This window comes from Leucoraja erinacea, chromosome 25 (genome assembly GCF_028641065.1).
Source record: "Leucoraja erinacea ecotype New England chromosome 25, Leri_hhj_1, whole genome shotgun sequence".
Lineage (NCBI taxonomy): Eukaryota > Metazoa > Chordata > Chondrichthyes > Rajiformes > Rajidae > Leucoraja > Leucoraja erinaceus.
In genome coordinates this window covers 14,549,808-14,563,274 of record NC_073401.1, presented here as the reverse complement: position 1 = coordinate 14,563,274, position 13,467 = coordinate 14,549,808, and the positions used below count along the sequence as shown (strand labels likewise).

The 13,467-nt window shown below is 41.5% G+C and overlaps 1 protein-coding gene across 1 annotated transcript in view; it reads left to right on the top strand.

The window, feature by feature from the left end:
- tbc1d10ab (TBC1 domain family, member 10Ab) overlaps positions 1-13,467 on the top strand; it is a 77,035-nt gene that overhangs the window by 26,995 nt on the left and 36,573 nt on the right. The window contains exon 2 of the mRNA XM_055655828.1: positions 10,143-10,242. Coding sequence (XP_055511803.1) covers positions 10,143-10,242 — 100 coding nt within the window. The remainder of the gene's footprint in view (positions 1-10,142; positions 10,243-13,467) is intronic.

Here is a 13,467-nt window from a genome sequence, read left to right as displayed (position 1 = left end):
CTGTCTTACCTATAAGCTGTGCCCTCTAGTCTTTGGTATTTCAATCCTGTGAAAAGGGTTCTCTTCTGACTGTCTGCGCTATCTTATAATTAGCTATGTATTTAAGACTGCCTCATGATTTTATATTTCTCTCATGTCTCCCCTCGGCCTCCTTTGTTTTGGAGGAAACAATTCAAGTTTGTCCAACGTCTCCTTGTGACCGCATTGCCGCCTTGGTGAGCTATGATGTATTTTAGTTGGCCTGTGTGCAGAATTGCATTTAAGCCAGTCCCTCTTCTTGCTATGGTTTAGGATCCTACCCCTAACAACATTTTTTTTCTTTTTTTTTTCCTCTTGCTCTTATTAGTTGGATTAATTTTACCAACATGCTTATTATACTGGTTGAGGAAATGGGCAAGAAACAATGTATTCTTCCTACGTTGTTCCTTCCTACAGAATGTATGTGTATGCAGTTGATGACTGCTTTCATTGAAGTTTCATTGGTTCATATCCTTTCTGTTACTGTCAAAGATAAGAGTGCATTTCTGTGTATTCTAAAATAAGTCTATTCCCATTATTTTGAAACTGAGGATGTAACATCTAGCTGGGATTAAAAAAATGCCAGGCACGCCTTATTGGTGAGGTGTGGTCCTATGGATGGGAAAAGACAAATTTTGACATTCAATTACACAATTATGCATATTTGGAAGTGTATGGTTAGCATTTCTAAATGATGTGCAAGCATCCTTAATGTCACTTGGATTAGGTGAGGCGTTCTTGACGTTAATGGTTAGATGGTGAAAGGAAAATGAATCTTCATGGTGGGTCTGAGTTAATAGACATACCCATCAGGGTATTAAAATTAATGCAGCTTGGTCTATCAGACCTCCCTCATTCCCTGTCTTGCTCCTGTTGTACTGGCAAGCTAAACTTGCTTGTTTTAACATTTATATTTACCTTGACTTTACCTTACTATCAGCCACACTACTGCTTCGTCACCCCCCCCCCCCCCCCCCCCCCCCCCTCCACTTGACATTTAAACTTCCCTAAGTAGCACTCATAATAATGATGATTTTAATTAATTTTATTTGTGAGACGCGTTTTGATGTGACGGTTGATGATAGAGTATGTGTTGTCTAAGCAATTCTGGGGGTGAAACTACTAGTACTATTTTCATTTTTAAAAACGACTGGAGGAACTCAGTGGGTCAAGAGTTTGTGTTTTGGTCCAGATGGCAGCATCTGTAGGTTCTTGTACCTGTCTTTGTCGGAAGACTTGCAACTGTGCATGGCCTATTTATTTAGAACTGTGCATGGCCTCTGCAGGAAGTCCAGTAGTAACTGTGATTTAATATTATTGACTGATTATTCTAGCTAGATAATGTTTGCTTTGGTCTTTTTGATAATGTAGGAAGTTTAGTTTGCCATTTAGATGGTGTGCACTCATTTTCCAACCCTTGTGCTGTGCATTTGTTATTCTTTGAAATAGGGTTGTGATTCAAATGTAAATAAAGCTGAAATTCATTGTACAGTTCGAACCTGTTACAATGAATGTGATGGTAACATGCTTCAGGGAAACAGAGACATCTTGGTGAGATGGATGGATACAGCTGCATCAAACTGCATTTGCTGAGTTCTGATGAAGTGCTGAACTCTCTGGAAACGACATGGAGAAAGATAGTATAATCTCAACAATATTTTGATGGGAAGTTAAATGCAGATTTGTGTCCTTAACTGATAGGACAAATTGATATGATTATTAAGGATGCTTAACTTGAAATGGGAGTATTGAAGAGGGGTGCATATAGTATATATTTGCATACATGTGGGGAAACCCTCTACTGTGCTATTCCATTTTTGTGCACAATATTTTGAAAAGGTTAATTTTTGGAAATATTACAGCTAAGGTTCATCAGGGTGATTTTGGGGATGGGACAGTCATTGAGGTTATTTTTTTGCCAAGAAATCGGGAGAGGATATGAGAAATGTCTAAGTCATTTTGAGCTTGACAGTAATGAGCCTGACTAGGATAAAAGACAGGATTCTGAGAGTAAGGGATTGAAGTGCGAGATATGGTATGATAAGGGATATGAAAGTAAGAGATTGAAGGTCTCAAAGCTGGCATGATGGGTTACGTTTTATCAGATATGCATTGAAATAATCTGCTTCTCAGAAAGTGATTAGTGGCTGATTTGCACTTCATGAGTTAATTTCCAAAACTAAACTTTAAAGGCACCTTCTGATAAAATTATTCTGTTTTACGAATGCAATTAAAATCCAGTATAGAGATTTCCGGGAGTCTGAAGAAGGGTCTCGACCCTAAACGTCACCCATTCCTTCTCTCCAGAGATGTTGCCTGTCCCGCTGAGTTACTCGAGGATTTTGTGTCTATCTTTGGATAAAACCAGCATCTGCAGTTCCTTCATACACATAGAGATATTTATAGTTTGTTTACAATACTTCATGTTAAGTTGGAAAATCTCAGATCTCTGGTTTAAAAAAAATAATAATAATTCATGAAATGTGGATGTCATTGAAAATCCTGGCATTCATTGTCCATCCCTAATTGCCCCAAAATAATTAAAAGTTGACCATTTACTTGGTGAGTCAGAAGACAGTACAGTATCAAACTCAGTAAAGATGGCAGACTTCTTCCCCAATGAAAATTGGGGAATCAGATTGGTTTTACAGCAATCTACTTACATGATTAACATTTATTAACTGTTTTTAATAATAGAGATAAAATAGGTGACATGGTGTGATGGGAAGTTGAGTTGAACACTTTTCCTTGTTTTACAGAGGTAAATGTGTTCATGTTTTCGCAGGAGCCTTCTGAGACTGGTGGCTGTAGATGACTGATGGTTGTAACGACTGTAGGCTGTACAAATGAAAAAAGCATGGCCAAATTCATTGCATTGTGTGCACAGGTCACTTCAGGTAGTTGTTCATAAAAGCAAATATTTGAAAGTTTTCCAGTTGAGACTTTGGAAACTCGGATTCATCTTTTTCTCCTTTCATATCCCTGCTCATCCCAGATCACCAGCATCGACTCTGCAGGCCGACTTGTACTTATCAATGAAGTTCTGGCAGGAATGGAAAATAGTCTGAAGAGATGAACGTTATTATTGGTTCCAATATCCAGTTCCAAATAAGTAGTGGTTTTGTTAATTGACAAAATCCATATCTGTCACCATCTCTTGGCCATTATTTCACACTAAACTTGATAATCTAACCAAGAGTTTACTGTTGGGCATATATGATACTTCATTTGAACTGCTTCTAGCCCTACTTGTTACTAAAATCTCCATCCCATCCCATACCATCCCATCTCCATCCCATACCATTCACTTTTCTTTCAAAAACAGCGACTGAGGTTATCTCCCTGATACTTATTTCAGGTGAATTTATCCTTCATTCTTAAGGATTGTGAGATTTAGAATAAGTGCTGGGACCGATGTAGGGTCTAGACCCGAAACATTGACTCTCCCTTTGCATTCACAGATGCTTCCTGACCAGTTGAGTTCCTCCAGCAGTTTGTTCTTTGCTCCAGTTTCCAGCAGCTTTGGTCTGTTGTGCCCCTTAATTTTAACAAAGCTTAGTCATCACATTTAGTTTAAAAATCTTATTTTGAAGAAGAGATGGAAAAGGAGAATGTGTATTTTAATTTTGAATTGCAATGTGCAAACAGGAATGGGTTGGATTGACCAGTCTGCATATTAGCTGGAACAAATAACAATACATGGCTTCCTTCTGATTTTAAGGTAGCAGGTCAGATTGCCTTCTGACTTGTAGGTTGATTGTATGTGCCATACCAGGAATTAGAATCTCTCGGTCTTTAGTCCCTATTGTGATGTGACATATAGTTGCAGAGATAGTTGTGGGATATAAATAAGCTATTATTTATCTCAGTAATTTACCCAGTTTCCAGAAAGACAGATATATTTTGTGCAAGTAAATTGTTACAAGCTGCTCCTAACTTTAAAAAAAAAAGTATATATACTTTATAAAAACTTTTGCTTCCACTCAGATGATTGTAGAGATCTGAGGCTTCTCAACTTTCCTTTTTGGATTGCCTGTGTATTAAATCTTGTTCTGCTCCAAAAAACACAGACGGAAAACTTCTCCATGGATTTCCATGCCAATGTTATGTGAAACACAGGAAGTTGCATCATCAGTGCATATGACTGAGATCCAGTCACATCACCTCCCCATGCATTGCTGTTGAGTGGCATAGATGTCATGTTCAATGCCTGGCAGGGTTACCCAATTTCCCTAGCGGCACACATTGATGGTGGAAATTGGTTTGGATGATCTGACCAACAAGCAATGTAGGAATTGTTGGCTAAAAGTTAGGAATCTTTGCAGTTCACAATATTGGAAAATAATATCCAGAAATTGTATCACCGTCAATTGTATCACCCTGTTTCGGGTCCAAAACCTTCTTCAGATGTGAGTCTGAAGAAAGGTCTCTACCTGAAATGGCACCTATCCATTTTCCCCAGAGATGCTGCCTGATCTGTTGGGTTATTCCATCATTTTGTATCCATTTATCTTTGGTATAAACTAGCATCTGCGGTCCCTTTTTATTACATTTAGTTCTGTCAGGTTGGACATTTAAGTTTGGTGCTATCTTAATATGTCCAGTTATTTTCAATTGATTATGCAAGACAGTTTCATCTTTAAATGTTCTGAATCTTTCTTTCAATGAGAGGGTTACCTTTATTCATGAGCTTGTATTATTTAATTACATCGAAAAATGAGGTTGAGAACTTCAGTATGATCCAATTCAGTAGATTTTGCAAGCTGAAACTTGTTTCTGGAACAGAAGTGGTCAGATATTAAATAATGCACTATATTTGTTGGCAGTACTTCCTCGTGAATGTAGGGGATGCTGTTTGAGGAAGTGACTGCTTGTTATAAGTTGCTCTTTGCAGTCGTGCTCTTTACAGTTGTACACTTTATAGTGGGGGAAAAAAATAACGTGTCTTGTGGGGATTTAAGTGGAAGCTGCCCATGAAGATCTTTGCCTGGTAGTAGTATTTTCTTCTAAAAGGGCAAAAAATATAAGTCTGAATTGTAAATTTGTAAGTAAGTCCAGCATTTAGCCATTGCCTCTCTTGGCCTTGTATGTCAAAAAGTCCTGAATTAAGCTTTTGCTTTGGTAGCTAGTGTTAGCTGGTGATGAGCTACTATTACTGTTGGCCATTGGAATTGCTTGTTTTGCAGCGTGCTGCGGAAAATTGTTTCAATTATTTTAAACTACTGGAAATATTCTTGTCTTAAGATCTATTTTGTCACTTTAAGAAGCAACTGAATATAACATCTATTCCTTTTCTCCAGATATGCTGCCTGACCCACTGAGTAACTCCTGCATTTTGTGTCTATCTTTGGGATTAACCCGCATCTGCAGTTCCATCCCATGCATTTCATCTGAACCTGTTCTATGTTTTAACTTAAATGTTTTTATTTCCAGTATCTACTGCACAATCTAAAGTGTACTTTTCAATCTTACTATGTTCTGAATATCAGAAATAAGGTCTTCTCCGCATCAAACTAAAATATTCACTTAAAATCTTTGGTACCTCTTTAGTAAAGATGAGCTATCTTTACAATTGGTTGGAGCTTGGAGTGTTTTACTTTCAATTTATTAACATGTATTTAAATCTCAGAAAAAATAATTTGACAGAGTTGCGTGTTCCAAGTGTAACAAAAGAAGCATTTGATACTGCTATATTCTGATATCTTTAGGATTTTATTTTTAGACTTTCCTGGGGCCAGTGATCAGCATTGAACTGTGTAGCCAAACAAAGAGAAAAGGAGAGGGTAGCTTCCAGCACATCTAACAGGGGTGATGAATATGATGTTGGAGGTCCAAAAAACAAGAGGCAGGTGGTGCTTGTCCACAGCAATGGCAAGCTGTGCTGTATTGGGTATGTGTCTTGCTTACCCAGTCCCTCGAATCCTGGCAGCGACCTCTTAAACCTTCTCTGCACTCTTTCCAACTCAAAGGCATCTTTCTGGCAAAACTGAGTTCTTCAAATGTGGCCACACCAACATCTTGTACAACTGCAAGTAACATCCCAAATTTTATACTCTGTGTACTTACCTGCAAAAGACAACTAGTCAAAAGCCACCTTCACCACCCTGTCCACCTGTGACGCCACTTTCAGGGAAATGACCCTGGAGTATGTACTTGTACTCCAAGGTCATTTTGTTTTACAACACTCTCGAGCCCTACTGTTTAACTTCCAAGAATGCAACAATTCGCACTTATTTAAATTAAACTCCATTTACCATTCTTTGGCCAACTTACCCAGATGAGTAAGATCCCTCTAATTTTTGATAACCTTCCTCACTGTATTATACCACATATTCGTGTCATGTACAAAATTACTAACAATGCCTTATACCTTCTCATCTAATGATATACATGACAAACAAAATGGGTCGAGCACCTGCCCTGAAAGCACACCACTGATCACGGGCCTTCAGACTGGAAAATAAAGCTGCTACTGTCACCCTCTGCTTCCTTCTGAAAACCCAGGCGGTCACGGGAATAACGTATAAACTCCGTACAGACAGCACATGTAGTCATGATCGAACCCGGGTCTCTGATGTTGTGAGGCAGTAACTCTACCCCATCTGCTTCCGTGCCACCCATTTATGGGACTCAAATTCAGGAGATACTGTCTCCCAGGCACAATCCTAAGCTTATTGGTAAGGGTGTCAAAGGGTATGGGGAGAAGGGAGGAGAATCGGGTTGGGTGGGAAAGGTAGATCAGCCATAATTGAATGGCGGCGTAGACTCGTTGGGTGTGGCCTAATTCTGGTCCTATGACATGAACCTATTTCGAATCTAGAGAAGATCAAATAATCCAGTGGCAAGTTTACCATAATGCAGGTGCTGGATTGATTTAAATCACTGGCGTTTTGTTGTGAGGAGAGCAGGATGCCTTTCATGCAAGTCGGTTATCCAGCCAAGGGAATTACAGTTATAGTCCTGCCATAAACATTAAATCAGAATGATCATCCATTTCAGTAAAATAGTAATGGGTTTTAATTCACACTGTTTAAAGTTAATTTGTGTTAAATGGTGTTTATAATGGTGCGAAAGGAAATGGCTAGTATTTTCTCTGAAGGCCATGGCATCCTGTTTGACTTGATTTCAGTTAAGTTAAGAGTGATACACTTGATGTAAACCCTCAAATTTGTTTTTCATAAAGCAAATTAATATGGCTTCTGATACAGTAGGAAACTTCAGGGAAGAAATGTTCCTTTTTCTATAGTTTAAAATAAAAAGATCATTCCTTTGATAAATTCAGCTTTTAAAGTGATATTTTTCCATATTGCACCTAGTATTGGTACTGCTTAATGTCAAACCCAGTTTGAAATAGTGAGGCTAGTAATCACTAAAGCAGGAAGCAATCACAAAATAGAGACACTTCTGCATTGTTCTGTTTCCCAACAGCGTATGAAAATGGGACGGTTGGAAAAGTAGATGTGTGTTATCTAGTAGCATTAGGAGTGGAATATAAAGTCCAACCAAGCAGGCAAGAAACAGATTGTATGTGCTCCTGTTAGAAATGGTCATTGCAAGTCATGACTAGTTCAGGAGCAGTGGTGGATGCATCCAGCAGCTCCAATTCCTCACTCCACTTTTACATTACCCAGATAATCTATTTGTTCGAGGCCAACGCACCACAAGCAACAGCTGAGAGAACATTTGAAACGAGTGTGTTCAGATCAAAGTGAGTTCAGACCATTCTCTAGATCACCTGGACACAGTTCCCAAATGTGTAGGAAGAAACTGCAGATGCTCCTCCATTGTCAGAGTGAGGTCAAATGTAAATTGGAGGAAAAGCACCTCACATTTAGTTTAGTTTGTTTAAGAAATTACTGCAGATGTTGGAAAAATCGAAGGTGGACAAAAATGCTGGAGAAACTCAGCGGGTGAGGAAGCATCTCTGGAGTGAAGGAATAGGCGACGTTTTGGGTCGAGACCCTTCTTCAATGTCAGGGGGGCGGGATAAAGAAAGGAAGAGGCGGAGACAGACTGTGGGAGAGCTGGGAAGGAGAGGGGAAGGAGGGAGAAAGCAAGGACTGCCTGAAATTGGAGACGTCAATGTTTATACCGCTGGGGTGTAAATTACCCAAGCAAAATATGAGGTGCTGCGCCTCCAATTTACGGTGGGACTCACTCTGGCCATGGAGGAGGCCCAGGACAGAAAGGTCTGATTCGCAGTGGGAGGGGGCGTTGAAGTGCTGAGCCATCGGGAGATCAGGTTGATTATTGAGAACTGAGCGGAAGAGTTGGGCGAAGCGATCGCCAAGCCTGCACTAGGTCTCACCGATGTAGAGCAGTTGACACCTGGAACAGCGGATGCGATAGATGAGGTTGGAGGAGGTGCAGGTGAGCCTCTGCCTCGCCTGGAAAGACTGCTTGGGTCCTTGGATGGAGTCGAGGGGGGAGGTAAAGCGACAAGTGTAGCATTTCCTGCGGTTGCAAGGGAAAGTACCAGGGGAGGGGATGGCTTGGGACGAATTGAACAGGGGGTTACGGAGGAAATGGTCTCTGCGGAAAGCAGAAAGGGGAGGAGATGGGAAGATGTGGCCAGTGGTGGGATCCCGTTGGAGGTGGCGAAAATGTCTCGGGATTATTTCGTTTGGGCAGCTTGTAACCCAGTGGTATGAATATTAATTTCTCTAACTTCATGTGAACATTGCATTCTCTCTCTCTCCGTTCCTCGCCCACCCTAGTCATCGTACTAGTTTCACCGTCATCCTATTGTATTTCAGTGCCTGTGGAACATTATCACCTGTCCCACAGGCAACAATGGGCTCCACCTTTCCTTAATTATCATTGCTTTTTTCCATATTTTCCATTCATTTGCCCTATATCTCTCGTTTCCCTTTTCCCTGACTCGGTCTGAAGAACGGTTTCGACCCCAAACCTCACCTATTCCTTTTCTCCAGAGATGCGGCCTGATCCATTGAGTTACTCCAGCTTTCTGTGTCCGTCCTTTTGCTTACAGTAGTATATGACGGGTAGTACTGTCTGTAACATTTCATCAGATCTGGGATGTGGCCCAGATTAATAGATGAAGCAGAATGGAATCACTTGCAAGGTGAAATTAGCTGTCAATATATGTCTAGGCACTTTGAGCAAAACTCCATTGTATTTGCAAGTAGATTAGATATTTTTGAATCTGTATTAATTTGTAGTACTATATACTTGTTAAAAAATAGTGTGTGTAATGTTTTCCTTAAATCTTTTAAAGTATTTCTGTACTGAAGGAGGACTGCCTTTGAATGTTGGAGCTGCAGTTCTTTGTAGGAATCGTGGGAATATGTGAGAAACTATTAATAGATCTGTAGACTTTGAAGCCCAACTAATGTACCGGTGCTATCTACCAATGCCACCATAAACTGCGCATTCATAGATCTTGGTGTATAAAATAGCTGTTGTATTTGCCTGCATAAGGTCTTGTACCAAAGTGCTGCTTTTCATGTACAATATTTTGAAATTTGAGAGATGGGATAAGTGCTTAAATTTTTTTTTTTTGAACATGCTTTCAAAATGTATCATTTAAAATCTAATCACAATTCTACGTAGTGCAATCTATCCTTGCTCCAGTGCCTAAAATAATATTTTAGTTTAAGCTTTCATGTCAACACATTTTGCATTTTTAAAGTCTTCGTCATTTTGAATGTGCTTTCGTCACAGCTTAAGGATAAGGGCGAAATCCTTTAAAACCGAGATGAGGAGAACTTTTTTCACACAGAGAGTGGTGAATCTCTGGAACTCTCTGCCACAGAGGGTAGTTGAGGCCAGTTCATTGGCTATATTTAAGAGGGAGTTAGATGTGGCCCTTGTGGCCAAGGGGATCAGAGGGTATGGAGAAAAGGCAGGTACGGGATACTGAGTTGGATGATCAGCCATGATCATATTAAATGGCGGTGCAGGCTCGAAGGGCCGAATGGCCTACTCCTGCACCTAATTTCTATGTTTCTATGTTTCTATGTCTCTTCTGGTAATATTTGAATAAGCAGTTCTAGATATTTCCTCACTCGTCACAATCTTCGAAAGTGAGCCTGTGACTGTGCCACTGTTCTTAACTTTAATTGAGCTTCCAGTCTGAAGAGTAATATGCAAATCTTTTCCAGGCAACCTGAAATACCACCTGAGGTACTTCGACAACGGGAATCCAAATGGCTGGACATGTTGAACAACTGGGACAAATGGATGGCCAAAAAGCACAAGAAGGTAAGACTGGTTTTGGGATGAATACTGTATCTTTGCTGACATTGAGTACGATTGGAAAAAAAGATGCAAAATTTGCTGGACAAATTCTTCTTTTAGCATGTATACAATATAATTTGTACATTGTTCTTAAACTATCAGTTATGTTTCCCTTTTCTGCCCAATTTGGGCTTTATAATCGTCTTTATTTAGCTTCATATTTTTTAAGTGTGTGTCAAAATAAGTCTCTACCACATGGATGAATAAGAAAATATGCTTTCCTAATTTAGACACATGCCATTAATGCAAACTGGTATGAGTATTTCAGAAATGTATACACATTTTTGTGAAAGAAGGCAAGAAATAAAAACAGGCCTATCTATCTTGCCTTTTGTTCCCAGAACACTACTTGGTATTCAAGTTTTGTGAAATGGGCACTTAAATCTGTGGAGTCACATTACAATGTTAGGATATTGATCAATAAGAATCTGAAAGCCTGAGGATGTTCTCATTTCTGAGATCTTTTTGCATTCCAACCTGTTGAGATGTTGCATAATTGATTGTTCAAGGTTAAAAGCAACACTTTTCCATATTTGTGCTGTACTGTAATTGGCAGTTGTCACTATTACCATGAGTAATATAATTTATTTTTATCTTCCTATTTTTAATTAATAGTTATTCTTCCTCTTCATATTTGAAGTTGTTAGTTTCCAGAATTCTCTTGCACGTCATTCGATTAGTATCGGTGGCTACTTGACCCTTGGATTTCTGTGCTACTCAACAAGAATGGGCAGGGACTTGGACAAATAGTCATTCCTCTATTTATTTTAGGATTGGAGTTGTTAATGTCAATTTGTAGTGGAAATTATAATGGTTCTCCTTTTCCTTGTTCATGATGTGGTAATGGTAAATCCAGTTGGAGCACAACTGAGATGGACACAAAGTCAGTGGCATAACTCAGTGGCAAATCTCGAGAAAAAGGATGGGTGATGTTTTAGGTCAGGACCCTTCTTCAGACTGAAAGTAGAGGGGAGGGAACTACAGGCACGAAAAGGCCACAACAAAGCAGGCCGGCAACGATGACCAAGAAAGGGCGGAGCCCATCATGGCCCGTTGTTGGCTGGGGAAGAGGTGATAACAAATGGATACATGGATGCAAACAGTGGAACCAATAGAACGACTAGGGGGGGGGGGGGGGGGGAAGAAAGCGAATGCAGTGTTATTTGATATTAGAGAAATCAATGTTCATACTTGTAAGCTGCCCAAGCGATATATATATATACGATGCTGTTCCTCCAATTTGCATGCGGCCTCATTCTGACAGTGAGTCAGTGGAGCTATAGCGAGATGCGTGTTGTCAAAGTGATCTTTATTAAGTTAACACACAACAGCTCTCAGAACCACAAGGGGCAAGGGCGTTACCAACAGTATATATACCTCAGGGGTGACCCGCTCTCCTCCCCCCCCCATACCAAATCACATGACCCAACCCCCAGAGCTGAGGGTTCGCACCACGAGTGGCTAACCACCAGGGACTACCACAGGACCCCCTCCCCCCAGAACCATAGGCACGGAACCAAAAGCAAAGACGACGAGGCGTTGGCCCCTCACATCGACTAACAGTGATTGAGCCCACAGGAAATCAGTGCCCAGCAATGGCTGGGACACGTTGGCAATGGTGAATGGCCAGGTAAAATGATGAGTGCCAAAGATGAGCGTGTGGATGTCGTAAGTCTGTATGGTGCTGCCATTCGTGGCAGTTAACAAGGGCCCCCGCTTCCCAGAATAAGTGTCCACCCCTGATGTGGGCAAAACTCTGACTCCACCAGGAATCGTCGTCCTGAGTGTCGGTCCCATGCATACAGGCGGTTTATCTGGCCGACCGCCGAGGTGCTTACTGGCGGCATGGCCCCGGCATTTCCCGGAAGCGAGCAGGGCAAGCGGCATTGGTGGGCCACGGAACCCCATGGTAGGTGGTAGAAGCACCACTTTCTCTTACCGGCTTCTCCTGGAGCAGGAGACTAAGCTGTGCCCCCTTGTGGGCGTGGACCCTGGTTGCTGTTTTTTCCAGGGCGCTGTCGACACCCGATTGAGAAAATCGCTGCCCTGCTGCTTGGACAGCCACAGCTCGTCGGCGCGTTCTGCTAGCTGCCGGGGGTCGTCGAAGTTCTCACCTGAGAGCAGCAGGCGGATGTCGTCCGGCAACTGCTCCAGGAAGGTGTATTCAAAGAGCAGGCAAGGCCGGTGGCCATCCATCAGCGCGAGCACTTCGCTCATGAGGACCGATGGCTTGCGCCCATGTGGAGGAGCCACGCCGCACGTACGGAGGTACGGAGAAGCAGCGCCTTGAGGCCCTCATACTTATCGGCATTTGATGGCTCGCTTAGGTAAGGAACCAAGCGACCAGCCATCTCCTGACCGAGCGAGCCTACCACGCAATAGTAGCAGGTGTTGTCTGCTGGGCCTTGGCCTCACCCGGGGCTGTGAGTTCCAGAAAACCGGCAGCTTGAGTGCAACAGCGTTTTTGTTGGGCCGGATCAGTGGCAACAGCGGGTTGAACATCGGCAGCATCCATTTTTGCAAATGGTGACCCTGTTGGGGTAACCAATATAGCTAGACACTTGTTGTCAAACAAACTGATCTTTATTAAGTTAACACAAAAGAGCTCTCAGAACCACAACAAGGGGCAAGGGTGTTACCAACAATATATATATACCCCAGGGGGGACCCATGACCCGCTCTTCCCGCCATACCAAGTCACATGACCCAACCCCCAGAGCCGACCAGTGGCTACCCACCAGAGACCACCACAGAGCCATGATTATTTGGCTGATATGTGCTAAATCATCACTGACTACTTATAGTCCTCTGTGTAACTACACGGTGGATAACTTTGTAGGATGTCTGGTAATTCGATTCTTGTGTCTTCACAGACACACTGGTCGCTATTGGGGAAATGACTTCTGCACAATTCACTGATCATAACTTTAATGTTTTCCTCGTGCATTTGTATGATATCATTCTCTTCATGGTGGCTGCTGCTAAATGTACCACTGGAGTTTCTGGCATTTACGAATAATTTGTTTCTGGCATGGTGATTTTATATTTACCCTGTTTATCAATTTTCCAAATCGAAGAGATATTATACGATATCAATTTTATGCTATTTGGAATTGTACTTTGAAGTGTTGTGTTGGAAGTACAATATGATTCAACTGGAAACTAAAGGAACTCTCCATACTGTGAGGA